This window comes from Alosa alosa, chromosome 22, assembly GCF_017589495.1.
Source record: "Alosa alosa isolate M-15738 ecotype Scorff River chromosome 22, AALO_Geno_1.1, whole genome shotgun sequence".
Classification (NCBI taxonomy): Eukaryota; Metazoa; Chordata; class Actinopteri; order Clupeiformes; family Clupeidae; genus Alosa; species Alosa alosa.
In genome coordinates this window covers 691599-709780 of record NC_063210.1, presented here as the reverse complement: position 1 = coordinate 709780, position 18182 = coordinate 691599, and the positions used below count along the sequence as shown (strand labels likewise).

The following is an 18182-nucleotide window of genomic DNA, read 5'->3' as shown; positions in this document are numbered from 1 at the left end:
AACAGTACAGTGCATTTTCATGCACGGTAATAAGAAGCCTAGGAAGAACAGTACAGTGCATTTTCATGCACTGTAATAAGAAGAAGCCTAGGAAGAACAGTACAGTGCATTTTCATGCACTGTAATGAGATCTCAGTCCAGAAGATGCAGGCTAAAGCACTTCGTTTGCACACTGTCAAGCCTACAGAGGAAACGATAAATAGGCCTACTCCATTTCAGTAGATGGCGACATAGTGCTAGGTTTGCCAAATGTGTTGGAAAACAACAAACAGTTTCAGAATGGCGGCCCCCTTGGCACGGATCAGTGAGAAGGTAACGTTAAGGTGTTCTTGTTGAGATTTAGATTCATTTTTGCATAAAATATATAGAACTACTGATTGTTGTTTAACTAAATATATGCTTTGGGGTAAAGACATTTTTGTCCATATGCTGCAGTAGCCTGCTGGTCATAGCCGCAACGTTAAGTTAGCAGCTAACCTCTTACCTAAATGTTTTATTAGGCAACTCGCAATGACGGGTCTTCGCTTTCTCCCACTCCCTCCCACTTGAGAACTCTGTTGCTGGGAATGTTTTACGCACTCTATGCAAAGGACTGAGCAGCCTATGTTGTTGTCTGAAATGCATCAATTTGTCCCCCTGCTGCTGATTCAGTTTTGCACAATTGTCAGGCTACTTTTTAAACTTATGTCGTGTACCCTCTGTGCCTTAGTTGGGCCGCCGTGGCCTACTGGTTAGCGCTTCGGACTTGTAACTGGGGGGGTTGTCGGTTCGAACCCCGACCAGTAGGCACGGCTGAAGTGCCCTTGAGCAAGGCTCCCCGAATTCCAGTGGAATTTTGATTTGCGACGAGAATTCTCGGTTGTTGAATACGACGGAGTATTAGGCCCACACATGAAGGAAAAAATATTTTTGCCATGACGAGATTAAACTCGACATGTCGACTTTAAAGTCACCATGTCAACATTAAACTCGACATTTCGAGAACAAAGTTGAAATGTAATATCGACTTTAATCTTGACGTATCGACTTTAATGTCGCCACGTCGACATTAAACTCAACATTTCGAGAATAAAGTTGAAATATCATGTCGACTTTAATCTCGACGTGTCGACATTAAACTCAGCATTTTGAGAATAAAGTTAGTTTGGAGAGACAACGACTGCTCGGGGCGATTGAAAGGGAGGACGAATGCAACAAGTGCAACAATGATTAGATAGGCCTATATCATGTGGTCAAAACATAGAACATATTAACCTACGTTGCTCAGCCAAATACTTTGCTGTTAGGTCCTTATCACGGAGCTACAGGCGATAAATGCGATGGTCAAAAGTAGCCTAAACGTCATAGCGGTTTATTTATTTATTGTAGGCCTATTATTAAAGTGTTGTTTTTCATCTAAAGGTTCAACTTAATGCTTATGCACTAGAGGCATACTAGGCGCTCTCCCCAATCCTAGACTTTCACGTTGCTTGTTTGTAATGGATGCAAAACAGCCTATTGCTGAATGTCTATGGAGGGACGAATGAAGCTGTCCTCCCGACCACCCCATGTAGGCTATAGCCTACTTTCACACATATGCACACAAAGTGCATAAATAAAGTGCATGCACATATATTCTCTCACGGGATCAAAATAGTATATGCTTAGGCTATGTGTTTCTAGCCTCCTATACGTATTGCAGGTGAGTCATGGAAAAGCAGTAGAAAAAATAGTTTTACCATGTTATCCTGGAGAGTGACGGCCTGTGGGTCATGAAGGGCAGTTATTTGGATGTGCAGTGGCCTTAACCACGTAAAACAGAGTGAAATAACATTTTGTATAGAAACAATATCATTCGATACATATATTTTTCTAGCTATTTAGCCTAAACGGCATAGTGCATGGTATTTCCATAACCGCGAGACGGCACTTAACGATGACGCAATGAGTAGTTAATCAAGACGCAATCTATCTGAATATCTGCAATCTATCTAAAATAACACCTATTTGAAGCCCATTTTTCTTTTATGTAATATTGTGTATTAGTGTAGGCTACATAGCTTAAACTGTGTAGGCTATGTTTAAACAGTAGGGCCTACTGCGAGTTTAATGTCAGCATGTCGAATTTAAAGTCCACACGTCGAGAGTAGATATGATATTTCAACTTTATTCTCGAAATGTCGAGTTTAATGTCGACATGGCAAAAATATGTGTGGCCCTAATACTCCGTCTTAGTTGAATACTCGTTGATGTGCCGTGAGAAAGGTTAGAAATAGGCACCCACCAGCCCAGCACTAAACTCCTAGGGTGGTAAACAAAATCGGATATTTCAGGCAGTAAAAGCCCTGGTAAGAACCAAACTAGATTTTGTTCAAATCTACATACTATGGCTACTAAAAAATGTAAGGTTCATTTATCAAATGTTAATTTAACTCCTTGAATGACAAGCTGTTTTCAGAAGCTTTTGTCCTAGAGTGCCAGCAATCTAGACCATTGTTGATTATTTTTGTACAGCCACAGCATATTCTGTGTTATGAACACATACAATGGCTCGTTTGAAAGGTGAGACTTTAAGCTCTCAGTGGGTGCAAACCGTGTATTTAGGGCTGTAGTACAGTGGTTAAGCCCTCAAATCAAGGGGAATTGTGCACTTTTTGAAAGAAACATGGAACTCCATACCATAAGGAGGGAAGTCAAATTTGACCTCTGAGGCCCGGGAGGGGTCAAATCCAAGATGGCCACCAACAATATTCAAAAGTGCCTCACGTTGGAACCAAACACAGTAGAAAAACATTTAAGGTGTCATTTCCCACTAACCTTTGGGTGCCCATTCTGTATCTGATAACTTTGAAACCACCAGAGTTCAAGAAAATGCATTTATGTAAAGGTCAAGGTAAACAAAACATCAAAATATTCATTTTTATGTACCCTATGTACCCCAATTCATTTCTTTGTTGTCCCTGTATTATTCAGTTATTAGTTGTTATTTCATGAGATGTGTGGCTAATTTAATTTCTTCACAGCACAGAATTATCCACAGGTGACCCCCCTAGACCATTTTCACAGACCACCTGCCATACCACCGCTGGTTAAAAAAAACCCTGCTTTAGAGAGTTGTTGCTACAGGCCACAGTACGCACAATGTATAGAGCACTTCAATCGACATATTCTAACAGGTAAACATATTGACTATGAACAAACAATATTATTACATAATTACAAAATATTATTCATGTTGCAAATTAATTTAACCATAGCCAGGAAGGAGTTTTCCTTGGTAGTTAGCTTTTGAGTTAAAAATCATGGACATTTATCAAAATAATTATCCTAGCTAAACTAGATGATAGTCTGGAACAGGCTTGGAATTTCACCATTCTGGGGGCAAGGCCACTTGGCCTTCAGTTGTGCATATTTGGTGGGGGGCACAAAGGCCACATGTCAGGGCACCAAGGCCAAAGTTAACTATACAGTAGTAGCATACAAAAATGATAAAGTTGTATTTAGCCTATATACTGCAGTAGACCTGCATCACTGTATGAAACATTACAAAAACATGAAACATGACATGTTACATAGAACTGTAAATCATCTGATCGTCTAATAATTACAGATATCTAGGCTATATATAACATTTATTTTATATTTGGCCTGCTATGAAATCATGTATTTAACAATTTAAGCACAGCTCAGCTTTAAGAAACTCAAATAGCCTACAGTGGGCAGTGCGTCGACTTGGCCAGCTTCACTCGCGGTCCGCGCGTGGGATCACGCGGTATCACGCGGTATCACGCGACTTTAATTTGTATTTTTCCAGTGAGACGCTGCAACAACCCAAACAACCGGTAGATGGCTCAAGTGAGCAGGGTGTCTCGTAAAAAGAAATGGAGCCTGGAAAACCCTACACAGACTTCACTACAGACTTTAGCAGACTGGTTTAGAAATAATGTAATAGCCAGAAATATGCCTGCCCTGCCCTAATTAAAGAAATATTTGGTTAACTGCGAGTGAATCCTGTTTGCAGCCGTAGAGACGCAGGACAAATTAAACATTCTGGTTTTCTCCGAGTGCAACGATGATAGACAGACATCATTTGGACAAAATATAGAGTATTAACCTCCGTTGCTCAGCCAAATGCCTTCCTGTTACGTCCTGTTATCACGGAGTTACAGGCGATAAACTTTTTGATGGTCACAAGTTTACTTCATTAGGGACTGTTCGTTATTTATTTAAGGGGCTACCGGAGGAGTTTTGGGAGCATTAGTCCAAAAAGACGTGACCCTCCCTTGCCAGCAATACATTTTTCTATGACCCTCCAAAGTGATTATGAAAAAATCACTGTCAACTTTTTCTGGCTACTGTATTTTAACGTTTTCACATATTTGGCCATAAGCCGGGGAATTAATTGGGCATGAATCATGCTGAACGCTATTTCGCTACCTTAGAATAATAAGGTTCTATCTGCGTTTTGAGTAGGTACAACCGGGACGAATGAAGCATTCCGGTTTTCTCCGAGTGCAACGATGATAGACAGTCATCATTTGGACAAAACATGGAGCATTTTAACCTCCGTTGCTCAGCCAAATGCCTTCCTGTTACGCCCTGGTATCGGAGTTTCTGGCGATAAACGATTTTTGATGGTCACAAGTTTACTTCATTAGCGGTTTATTTTTTGGATTATTAAAGAGTTTTTTTCATTTAAAGGTTTGACTTAGGTGCTTATTCAGTAGAGCATTTAGTGCTCTCCCCAATCCCAGACGTTCACATTGCATGTTTGTTTGTAATGGATGCAACCGCTTGAGATAGGCTATCGCGTTTGACAAGGAGTTGTTAACAGAACCAAGACATATAGCCCAGCAGCAATCTAGGGACTGATCGTTATTTATTGAAGGGGCCACCGGAGGAATTTTGAGTGCTTCAGTTGGAAGTTGCATGACCCTCTCTTGCCTGCTAGAAATTGTTCAATGACCCTCCGACAGAATTGTTAAAAAAGACATGACCCTCCTGCCAATTGTCTTCGCCCAGCGCCACAGCCACACACTTTGTGATAACGTTCTTAAATCAATCTTTCCGTGAGCTTGCATGCTACCAGTCCTTCCTTTTCAAATGTGTTGCGCCTGTTTGCACAATTTCACAAATAATCATATGTGATTAATAGTATGACCAATAATCCCTGTGCAAGGGGACCGAAACAATGCATGCCAACTTTTTCCGTGTTTATCACGTATTTTAACTTTCCCCGTTGTCTTGCCGTTTTAATGTTTTCCCGTAGAATATCCCATATTTTAATACTCTCATAACAGCCCTGCCATCGGGCCTGTCTCTGTGTTGCCCTGTTGCTACCCCTTGCCCTTCCAACGAAACAGATGTCTTCAAATCATCGTTTTCCTTGCTTGAAGGCAAACTTAGAGTGATGTTAACCTATTTAAGTTTAACGGCGAGATTGTCGTGAGAGCACGATTCATTGGCGCTTGCATGTTCGGCCTTATGTCTACGTGCGCACCTGATGCTACTCAGCTGCAAGAGAAATAATTTCCCCTCTTTGTATGTTCACTGCAAGTTGGCCTACCATAACTTACCAACTCTGCACTGTAGACTGGCTATTTATATTTTTCTGTGAAATAAGCAAATATATTTGTTCAACTTTATGAAGCAGAATTATGCATAGGGTACTTGGAACATAATACATTTGACAAAGGACAGATGAATGTTGCTAGTGACAAAATATTAACTTTCAGTGTTTTACGATGTCTTTGTCATGGGGAAGTGTTTTTCCCCATGCATTTATTCAAGGTTACTGTCAGTGACTGCCGTGAGAGAAGCGGGTTCTGTGTTTCGTTCTTGTCAGTGACTGACGCGAGAGAAGCGGGGTCTGTGTTGTGTTGTGTTGCATTGCGTTAATTTATTTTCATTGGGCATACCGTGCCGTGCCGTCCACAGCTCTTCAGTTCTGACAAAGCCAAAATTACTCCTTTTGAAACAATGAGTGCATGAAGCGCGTTTGTATGGTTATATTGCTTGACTGGGGGGGGGTCCCAAGCAGCTTTCAGCCATAAGGCTACTTTGAGAACATTTCAATTCACCCGACACTAATATTCAAAATGTTGAAAACTATTTCGGCATAGCCTATAAGTAGTTTAATTAAATGCAATGTTGGTTGTAAACAAACAAGCTACTTGGTGAGGCTTGGCCTCACAGATGCGCTCGTGCCTTAGATGGCAGGAAAAATCTTCACGATAGGCCTATTAACTAACCACCCGATTCACGTTGGCTGGGGGGAAGGGGGGCCATCAGACAATTGTGCCCAGTTAATCCGGCCCTTCCCCCAAAAAATCACACCTTCCCACCTCTGACAGCTTAAAAGAAGTCAAGAGGACTCCTTACTCACAGACCTACAGGCATAACTAACATGCAATAACGCCGCCAACAACAACCAAAACTAGGCTAATCATTGTCAACATGTAAATTAAATGTAACATTATTGTGAATCAAATTAAAATGTTCTCTTTTGCAAACGTAGGCATAGTAACAGAATAATTTAATAATGTTACAAGATACTACATCAATCCATTATGTTTCATTGGGCTACTAGGCTATTTGTTTTGCCTTGATTCATTTAGGCTAGGCCTTTTTATTCAGGGGCCATATTCACAAAGAATTTTAAGGCTAAAAGTAGCTCCTAACTGGCAACTCCTAAAAATAATGGGCGTGTCACTCCTAACTTTAGGACTCCTAATTTTTTCACAAAAAGTAATTCACGAAGCATTTTAGACCTAAAAGTAGCACCTAAGTCTGGGAATAGCCTACTCCTAGTAGTAAGATAAAAGCCTTTGTGAATAGCCTACGGCCCCAGTTATTCATCATCTTCAGTCCTTGTGTAGCGCACGCATTCTGAGACCTCATCATCGTAAGGGAGGTGTTTGGAATCATGCCCGCGTTACAATCATCAGCCAATCAGCCAATCAAGGTGGTCACGCTTTGCCCATTTACCCAAATTAATGGTCGAATATTACTGATGATCATTGTTATTTAAGAACATGCAGTGTCGAGGGTACCAAAAACATCTTGCTCGTAAAAGCATCATAACGCACATTCTGGCGGGTCTGTTATTTACTGTAGGCTGCGCCAAACCACATGCCTTTATTTTGGGCAAGCCTGCATTCATTCATTCATTCAACCTTTATTTATTCTCGAGGGTCATTGAGGGAAGCCCTCATTTTTTTAATCAAGCCGAAATTACAGAAGCCGAAGCAAAAGCTCCACAAACAAGACAACATTCGAGGCCTTCTGCTGAAGAATTTTATATAAAGCCTGCGCTGACAGTAATCCTCCTGCCCCTGATAGGCCTACCACAGCTGTGGATAGTGTGGAATGTTCAAGTAATAACACAATCCAATGTGTGTCTCAATTGTCCCCGCTGACCACCTCACACATTTCTCTAGATTTTGCAACGAACTTACATGACACAATGCCATAAAATATGCCAGTTTTAGGACACAGAATAATGTTTGTAATGATACCAGGTAGGCCTACGTCTAACAGTAACACGTGTAATGAGCTATTCATTGTCAAAGGTGCATGGTGAAGTGAAATTCTTACTTTGGAAAACAAACATTTGCCGATATCATCGCCGATCATCAGAATATTGCAACAGATTCTGTGTTCTGGACTGCAGGTAACTTGTTAAGCCAGTGGTTCTCAAACTTTTATTTCATTCCCCACTTTGATCAAGGGGCATGACTGATGATAGTGGAGATAACGTGTTATCCCGAGGCTTTTGCAAGTCAGCATCTTCGACGGTAGTCTATTAAAAATATAAGTTTTCGATGTCCCAAACGGAGAGCCATACTTTATTGTTTTTAACGATCTCTATGCTACTCACAAAAATGTAGGCATGGTGACATGATGAAGTAGGTTATCCAACTGTCGTGTGTTAAATTATTGTGATTACGAGCCAGTGGTTTTCAAACATTATGCGTGACTCGGACATCTAACTAAATGCAACAGGCTCATATCGTCCTCGTGATTCGCAAAATGGCGACCAGTGTTTTGTCAAATTGCAAATAGCTATTCGTTTTTAACTTTTTTTATGATAGTAGCCTATACAAAAAGCACTTCATACTATCTTAATCTTGGAATATGGGTAGGGAAGTGGCGCGTCTGCAGTCAGCCAAATATGAATGTAATTCTGCAGCATAAAGCAGATGTAATTGTTTATTGTACAGAAAAATAAAAATGACATGTCAAGCAGTCAATTGACTACATTGTAGTCAAGAAGTAGAAGGGCAAATTAATTCTGAAACCAAAACGTGGGTCATAGTTGTCTAAGCCTCTATTGCGTAGCCTGTTAAAAACGCCGCCAGATAGTATTAAATCGGCAACAACATTGTTTTCTGCAGAAGCCTACCCAAGGCTACAGATTAATTCTGAACAGTTATTTCTCTACTGGCTCAATTATCACACCACTGTTTTGATTTGCGTAGTTGCGTTAACCCCAACACTGACAATGTAGACAGCAAATTTCGATTTCGATTTTTGTGTAGTCAAGCCTTAAGCCATACCCAAGTAGCCTAAATCGAGGTAATGTTTAATTATGCATGATTTATTTTGTTATTGAATTGCATTTGGTAGGCTGGGATTACTCAATCAAGGCAACAATTATGTAAAGGGATCAGGCTTGGCAGGCAGAGCGATGTACAGTGGCAGAGTTAACCGACGTAGTGGCTGAAAGTGGTACTAAAGCTTCACTGTATGAAACTTCAAAAACATGAAACATGACATATTACATAGCTGTAAATCATTGATCGAATGAAGTGGTCATTTGAAAGCGATGCCCACTGTAGATGCATGCTTAGCATTTTGTGATCATTAAGGCTACTTTCACAAACTCAGCTGTCCTCTGGTTTACCAATATCTAGGCGATATTTGTAACATTTATTTTGTATTTGGCCCGTTATGAAATCATGTGGAACAATTTGGAGACATCCATGCATGTCTAAATTTACAGCAAATTCAAAACTGGATTACTCTGGAACGGCTAACTGTACAGGGGACTGCTTAACACCTTTGTGTTCGGTAAGGTCTGCTGTTTATTTCTGATATATGGTTTGTCATGTGTTAAAAGAAGGGTTCGTGAAGTATAAGAGATGAATGGGTAGGGAGATCATGGACACAAAACCTTCAGTAGAATGTATGATTAAATTTAATTATATTATTTACTTTTCTCGCGAACCGTTCAACACAGCAATTATCGGCTAACATCGTTTAAAAGCTGAGAAAGAGCATGTGATAATTGTGATGTCTGTGTGATGATGAGTAGGCTACTTCACAAGTAGTTCAACTGAGAAGAATGGGTGACTTTGGACGCACTTTCTTTCTTGCGCTGTCACTTTCTCCACTGCGTAAAAGACTAAATTCATTTGCGCTGTGAATGCTAAGATTATTTTGACAGGCCACAGGCTAAATAAAAATCGCTATTAGTAGGACGCAAAGCAGAATATTAAAAGATGGGGGCACCAAGGCCACCGTGGCCTGTAAACCTCTGATTTTCAAAGGGGCATCACGGCCAACGCAAGGGGCTACGACGGCCATGGCCGTCGTGGCCGCCGTGAAATTCCTACCCTGGTCTGGAATATTTATGTGAGCTGAAGCTAGTTTAATGATTGAACAGAGTATATTGTAGATATGTCAGCTTGGTAATCTGAAATTTGTTATGGCTGAAATAGGTAATGTTAACAGAGTAGCCTAGTTAAAGGGACACCAGGCAACGTTTTCGTGTTAATTACTCATCTTCGTAAGTCGGTATATGGTTAAATGACTCGTTACAGGGCGAGTGAAGACTCTCTCGCCCGCCCTTATTGCCTGTAGGAAGAATATCCCGCTTGCAAGTTCAGTGTATCCTACCCGCCGACCAAAGCAGGCAAGCGAACGAAACGCTAGAGATTGTTGCAAACGTGTGTATGGCAGAGCCGGCGAAGAAGCAGCGAAAACCCATGACAGAAGACGCAAAGAAAAGGAAAAGAGCTTCAGACCGAGCGAGGGGGAGTTTCGTAGAGAAAAAGCAGCAGGCTTGCCTGGTGTTTCTTTAAATAGCCGGTCAACCGGGCTTGAACACATTTGTAGCTAGCATGTTAATATAAGGCTGTGTCTTTAATTACTACTTAATTATTTACTTCTTACTGTTAACACTATCAATTGGGAGATTGTTAGGGCAGGTTTTGTGGTGGACTGATGCTCAATGTTTGTACCATCAAGTACCATGTTGATGAAGGCCAAGAGAGATGGTGGCACAGCCCTCTGCTGGCAGTTTTCTTTGAATGACCCGTCAAAAGAGAAAGATGAATTAAGGATCTCTTTGCGCACTACTTGTGCTGCTCGCATTAAGTGCATGGCATCACTGTCAGTTTGACAGGCTATCATGAGAGCTGGTCCAATGTCCTTCTCAAAACTCAGGAGTGTGTCTCTTCCGCGTGAATGTGCCCTCAGATGTGGAAGCTCAGAAAGCAGTCGTTCTTTCAGTCTGGTGGTGTGAATCCGTTCACCTACAGTAAGACCAAGTTGTTCCAGCCTGGTCTTGTACAACTGAGCGATGTCTGTCAATTTGAAGAAAGGGGCACTGTTCTCATCACTGTTCATGTCTTCCAGATATGCCACTAACTGTGCAAAGGCTATGCCATGTAGACAAGAATCATCTCCATCATTTCGTTTAGATGCAGCCTGCCTGGCTCTGTTGTACAATGAAGACAGACAGTGGTGATGGTACTTGGCCTCAATGGAAAGGCACACTTCCTCACTGTCAAAGTTGTAGCTTGATGCATTATGGAAACCTGAAGAACCTGCAGCAGGCTCATTGCAAAGGAAGCAAGTAGGTTCTGTGGACGGCTGGGGGCAGATCTCGTGTGTACAGTCGAGGTATTTTGTTGTTGTGCTGTAGTTACTTTCCCCCGACTTAGCTCATCAAATGCTTTTTTGTTGAGTTTTAGCTGACATCTTTTGTGCCACTTAGCCTTGTGTCTCTTTGTGTCTATACACACGCGAAAACGTTGCCTGGTGTCCCTTTAACTAGGCTACTCTGTTAACATTACCTATTTCAGCCATAACAAATTTCACATTACCAAGCTGACATATCTACAATATACTCTGTTCAATCATTAAACTAGCTTCAGCTCACATAAATATTCCAGACTATCTTCTAGTTTAGCTAGGATAATTATTTTGATCAGTGTCCATGATTTTTAACTCAAAAGCTAACTACCAAGGAAAACGCCTTCCTGGCTATGGTTAAATTAATTTGCAACATGAATAATATTATGTAATAATATTGTTTGTTCATAGTCAATCTGTTTACCTGTTAGAATATGTCGGTTGAAGTGCTCTCTACATTGTGCGTACTGTGGCCTGTAGCAACAACTCTCTAAAGCAGGGTTTTTTTAACCAGCGGTGGTATGGCAGGTGGTCTGTGAAAATGGTCTAGGGGGGTCACCTGTGGATAATTCTGTGCTGTGAAGAAATGAAATTAGCCACACATCTCATGAAATAACAACTAATAACTAAATAATACAGCGACAACAAAGAAATGAATTGGGATACATAAAAAATGAATATTTTGATGTTTTGTTTACCTTGACCTTTACATAAATGCATTTTCTTGAACTCTGGTGGTTTCAATTATCAGATACAGAATGGGCACCCAAAAGTTAGTGGGAAATGACACCTTAAGTGTTTTTCTACTGTGTTTGGTTCCAATGTGAGGCATTTTTGAATATTATTAGGTGGCCATCTTGAATTTGACCTTTCCTGGGCCTCAGAGGTCAAATTTGACTTCCCTCCCAATCTGAAAATAAACCTTATGGTATAACCTAACTATGGTAGAAGTTTCATGTTTCTTTCAAAAAGTGCACAATTTTCATGGTTACCCGCTGTACTACTGGGCGATATGGCTGAAATCACGATATTCACCCCTTGCATGTGAAGTCACGTTTTGTTCGCGCCACAGCAAAATAGCCTAGTGGACGGCAGGAACACGAATCAAATCAATGGGTTGTAATGGGACATATCGCACAGCTAGGAGATTATAGTGAGATTTAACCATAGTAATGCCCTTCCACGACTGTAGGCTTATTGTTTGGAATACAACAACATCCCATGTTCTTGCATAGATATATTTTGGTTTGTTTTCTTTGTGTTTCGGGAGTATTTCAACCACAATAAAGATCAGTGGCACAACCCCAGTGTTTCCCCTAGAATTTTTTCCAGCAGCGGTGCTGTTGATCGTAGGAAGCCCCCCCCCCAAGAAAAGAGAAAAAATTGAAAAAACGACTCCTTAAATGGTGACTTCTGGTGGATTTTGTGAAAGAAATGGACAGATTCAGTTACAAATTATGACATAACCATCAACACAAGCAAGCATTTACAAAGCATGATTATTGCAGTACTTGAACAGGATTATTCATGTTTTTCTTTAACCTTTTTCATTTACATTATTAGTATTAGCCACTGTACAACTGTACACTGTAGGCCACTGTACAAACTATTACTATTTAGAATATACAGTGCTGTGCATAAGTTAAGACATTTTATACATAATAACATTTATTTATTTTCGATACATGATACATTAAAAAATAATTGATGTCCTATTTTTTTTTAATTAAGGCATTAAGACAAAAGGCAAATTTTTTTTTTTTTGTTCCTCCCTTTAGTCAATTTCAGCATGGGTGTCTTAAATGTTTGCACAGCACTGTTTAAACTATCTAGACTTCTCTTTCATGTCATTACACTGTATTGGTGCTGTGCAAGTCGAATTGAGTGCCTGTCACTTTAATGCTGTGACGGCCCGTGACGCTTGCTTGATTCTCACGGTTTTAAGCTAACTTAGTAGCGTTGTTGTGCATGGTGCATAAGAATATATGTGGATGAAATGAATTATGTTTCCCATGTCATTTGGTAAAATAAATGGTCAAAAACTCGAAAAAAATCTATCTTGGATTATAGCAGATAAGTGTCTTGTATCATATCTATAATTTTGGTGAGCTCTACAGGAATTAGAAACTATCTGAGATGTAAATGTTTGCGTATCCTATTACTCAAATTCAATTAAACCCACAAATAGGCTATCTAGACCTTAGTTTTACAGCCTAGGTATGTTAGCAACACAGGGCTTGAAAGCATTGCCTGTATCACAAACAAAAACGAAACAATGCGTGGAATTTATCTGGGAATAGGCTACTGAAGGTAGGGGCGAGCTATCTCGCTGGCGTGTTTAATTTGGTTCCTTGTTTAACATACTGTAGCCTACGTTTTTTTTTTTTGCACAAAATTGCGTCTGCTAATAAACTTAAAAATAAACACAAACAAGCGTGATCTCCTGTGGAATCCCTGACTGCGCCTTCAACGTTAGCCTACTATTATTTGTTGACATGAAACCTGAACGAACGGCAGCTGTTCCTGAAGTTCACTTGCGTCTATTTTTTTTTAGCAAATTCCAGGAGCGGCGCTGCGCCGTTGATGGAATACATTGTAGGGGAAACACTGCAACCCCATGCTTCTCTGACGTGATGAAGCTAGCATGTTATTAGCAGCGGTTAGCTAACTATGCTAACGTTAGTTTACATTACATTTTACATTACATTACATTACATTTAGCAGACACCTCTTGACCAAAGTGACTTACATATGTCAGCTATATTACAAGGGATCATATTGTCCCCGGAGCAACTTGGGGTTAAGTGCCTTGCTCAAGGGCACAACGGTGGAAGCCGGGAATAGGGAGGGAAAGTAATCTCATCGCCATCTAGTGGTTGCGTTCCTAGAGTTTAGCAGAGTGGATGGGATTTCTTTTTTAGAAAAAATATATCTCGGTGCACAGTGGGATCTTAATTTAATGCCTTCCATATGTTAGGCACTGGGGTCACCTCTATTGCTTCAAGTGGTCATACCTTATTTTTAGGATCAGTTGAATTGTTTTGAGTTTTTGTCGTAACACGGTGATGAGGAACTACAGCTGCATGTGACGTCACATGTTTGGGCGCTTAATCTCTAACTGATAAATACGCAATTTGCTTAACTGGCTTAACATATTTTTGTAATAACGGAACGTGATGTAAACCGCGTGGTGATAACCTTTATGTCAGGATAACTGGTGTTGTGCTTCTACTCACATGAAGAGCTAGCTGTAAGAGTTAAGTATCAATGCTAACCAGGCTAATAAACAAACCATGCTACCATGAGTATCGTTGAAGGGTAAAGTCACGTGACTTCTTTTGTAGTTCGTTTATGAAACAAAAGGAACAATTTCGATTTTCTTAAATAAGGCAAAATAGGGTCTGACATTTTCACAGTTAGAATATTATTACTGTATAGACACTGAAAAATATTTTTGGTGGATAACATCGCTGATTTGGCTTCACAATATTTTGTTTTTAAATAGGTCTATGGGACTTAACATTGAAGCTGCTCTTCGATAGGAACGCAACCACTTGGGGCGCTGGTTTTCACTTTCCCTCCCAACTTTCAGGCTACTGCACGCTAGCCCAGCTGCTTAAAGGGGTGGTTCAGGATTTTGGACATAAGACCTTATTTCCAAGTAAGCAAGTGTGATATTTATCAGTGGAGACCGTTTTCAGCACGTTTCATCCAGTCCTTCTAATTGCAGAGTTCGAGAGGTGCTAGGCTAGCTATGAAGTCAACGGTATGTGCTAGCCTGCCACTAAAGACAGTCTTACCCACTCCAAAGTACACCTGAGGCAAATTCCAGACAATCGATGTAAATGTCTGTGTTGATAGAATAGTGTAAGAAATACAACTACCCCTTGCATCGTGTTGAAATAACACTAGCCTAGCACCTGCGAACTCTGCAATTAGAAGGACTGGATGAAACGTGTTGAAAACGGTCTCCACTGATAAATATCACACTTGCTTACTTGGAAATGAGGTCCTATGTCCAAAATCCTGAACCACCCCTTTAACAACTACACTACCACTGCCGTAGTTATCTACAAGTCTCCTCCAAGTGACAATAATTTTATATACAATGCTGTAAACAATTAACATCCTTATTTATTTTATGGCGGCCTTACATTGTACGATTTTGGTCTGTTTTTACAGTCGGCGATTAAATTTCCAAAGTTGGACAGAAATCATGGGAGTTGTAGCCTACTGGAATCGCGGCGCGCTCCCGTCAACTAGATCGTTAAGTGTAAGGTGCCAATCTTAGCGTTTTAAGTCAGTCGGAGTCAGTCCTTTTCTAGTTTTGCCGTTACGACAATATCAAACATGTTTGATATTATCGCAAGTCTTTCTAGTCGTGGCTCATGCAAATAGTGACGTGAACTATAAAAACCAATAGTGACCTCTCCAACAACAAACAGGAAGGGGCAAAGTAGGCGACAGCTGTAGCCTATTTGTTATTCTTATAATATTTGTCATTTCTTATTCATATTTAGTCGGCTCTTCCACGTGAACGAACAACTCGGTTAGGGATGTCACACATGAAACAATGCTGCAGAAACACGAAAATACGACTGAGTTTAGTATGCTATCATTTCAGTTTATCTATTGCACGATGGGTAATAATTTAAAGGAATCTAGTTGCAGTCTTGTAAATAGTGACCCTGCAAGATCCCTAGTCATTGCAAAATAATAGTCTGTGACTTAAAACTCTACTACTTGTCTTTAGATGTGAGAGGGTCTAAGACTGTAGTCTTTCAAAAATCTTTTCCAAATCTTTGCAAATCTTTCCAAAGTCTGTCAGTGTAAGGAGGGCTTTACTTACATCGAGTTGACTGTGTGGCTTAATCCACAGATGTGGTGGAGCACTGTTTAGTTATGGTTTGCTAATGAGTAACCCTTTGCTTTAAAATAGTGGAGATCTGGGACGAGAGAATTTAATCTAATTTAACATAATTACAGAAAGCGTAATCAAGATTGAAAGGCATTTTTCTGTGTATCGGTGTTGTGTTCAACTCACTCAACTCAATATCACTATAAAATCCCATAAAACCGGACAAATATCAAGGCTCCCAATACATTTCTATGGAGCCGTAAGGTGAAGTTGACGGGCCATGTTTAATTGAAGCGTGCCTACGTCCATAAACGTATGCACAGCCTTATTGGCTCTACAAAAATGACGTAGCATAACATGGGTAGTGGTGGTGGGGGCACGCACCGTGGAGGTTCATTAGAAATGGTAAGGTGGAGACGGAGAGTGTGTGGGACAAGGAGAGACAGAGAAAGGAAAGTTTATTCCACATAAGCAAAAAAGCAGAACCTAATTATGTATTCCCCCTTTTTTCTCAATACTGCCCCCAGGTGTCCACAACTAAAAACTGTTAAATATAACAAAATAATAAAGGTCTGCTATTAAATAAAGCAATTAACTAAACAAATAACTAGAAATGGTCATTCTTAGCTATACAATTGTCGCTTAGAATGACTTTTTATCTTGGGTTAGATGTGCGAAAGGCGCCGTTGATTACAAACAAAAAAGTCGATTGGATGGTCAAAATGTCCAGGATTTTTGTCAGACACAGGTGGCAACCCTAGTGATAGGCTATTGTGCTTGTGAATGATATACTTTATCTAACTAAAACCTTTTTCTATGTTAGCTACATCATTCCTACAGCTTGAATGAATCGCCTCTGACAGCTTGGGTTGCTGTGGAAAAGGAGGGACTGGTTCGATTTGGCCACTGCATCTGTATGGTCAGATTAGGTGAAGTGTGCTCACATGTAGTGTACATCAGGAATCTATAAGAGACTGTACATGCACAGAAGTTGTTTGCAGACTACTGATCTTAGTGTTTTGAATTGCAGTGTCTGCAAACAGGAATTGGAAAAACGCAAGCGTGCACAAAGAAAACATGAAAAGTGCTAAATTTTGAACTGTTAGACAGACAAATACAGATTTATTCAATAAATAAATAAAATGCACATACATAGATAAATAAAACAGATGAATACACATAAATACAATGCACAAAGGTATTTAAAGTGAAAATGTAATACATGTATTATTGTAATATATAAAATGTCATATATTCATTAATTATTATTATTTACAGTGTGTGTTTGTATAAATAAATCATTGCATATTTACATTGTATTATTGTAGTATTTAACCAGAAGGAATGATTGAGGGTGCTTATAGGTCGAATATGTTTGTGCTCTTGCTTCTAAGTCTTTGGGTTTTTCTATTAACTAATTATGCAGGCACATCTAGGGTAAGTTTGTCTAAATATCATGGGCATTGACAGCCGAAGCTCTTCTCTCTGTGGCCAAAATAGAAATGATGGGACAAGCTTTCCATGTCTTTCTCCCTCTTCCTCCTTTTGGTGGCAGGGGTGTGAGAGAAGACAGATGGAACCCAATCAGGGGACAGCAGGTCATCAGATTTGGCACCTGGAAGCTGTTAGCCTAGCTTGGACTCATAACACAAACAGCTGACTCGCGGAACCAGCTGGTGTTGTTGATTGACGAAACTACAGGGTAACTTAAGACACGGTTAATTACATGATCAAATTACCTTTGATGAAATGGTCACGACCTGGCCAGATCCTAGACTAATTTACTGGATTTCATTGCTGGAGAACGACGTTCTTGCCCGCCAGCCAGTGGTTGTGACGTCACGTGCAAAGTATGAATAGAGTGACCCAGTGACTTCCGTTTTACTTCCGCTACAAGGGACCTGTCTTTCAAAAAAATATGAACGGGAGTTAATGGAGAGATAACAATTATTTTTTGGTCCAGTTTGAATTGTGCCACGAATTTCACATATGATGTGTGTGAATTTAAAAGATAATTTTTCACGTCAAGAAAGTACTGTTGTTAGACAGACTTCAAAAGTTATGATGGTTTTGTGCGAATCCGCTCAGTGGACTACATCTCTCGTCTCGAACGATGTACGTCACCAACGTAATGAAACGATAAGATTAGCATGCTATCTGTTATGCTAGTTAACGGTTGCATCTTGCTGCCTGCTATGTCACTTAACAGTATCTAATGGACAGTCTATGGACGAATACAACTTACCTGATGTGTTTAATCCTCTGACTCATGGTATTTTCATCAGCATGGAAAGCCCAATTAAGATCTGTTGCTGGTATTCTTGTACAATCTAGTGTGGCTGTGAATGAGCTAACGTCACTAGCGCGACTGATGGGTTTGAAGTCGTTGGAATTACGATCTTTCACAATGTTGTAATTCAATAGT

The 18182-nt window shown here is 40.1% G+C and overlaps 1 protein-coding gene across 3 annotated transcripts in view; it reads left to right on the top strand.

Moving 5' to 3' along the window:
- The first annotated feature begins 241 nt into the window (after positions 1–241).
- acadsb (acyl-CoA dehydrogenase short/branched chain) overlaps positions 242–18182 on the top strand; it is a 134539-nt gene continuing 116598 nt past the window's right edge. For 2 of the 3 annotated variants that reach the window (XM_048233482.1, XM_048233481.1), the window contains exon 1: positions 242–312. In XM_048233482.1, coding sequence (XP_048089439.1) covers positions 250–312 — 63 coding nt within the window. In that variant the 5' untranslated portion in view covers positions 242–249. Of the gene's footprint in view, positions 313–16600; positions 16687–18182 lie in introns of those variants that run through there. The other variant, XM_048233483.1, reaches the window with a different exon arrangement.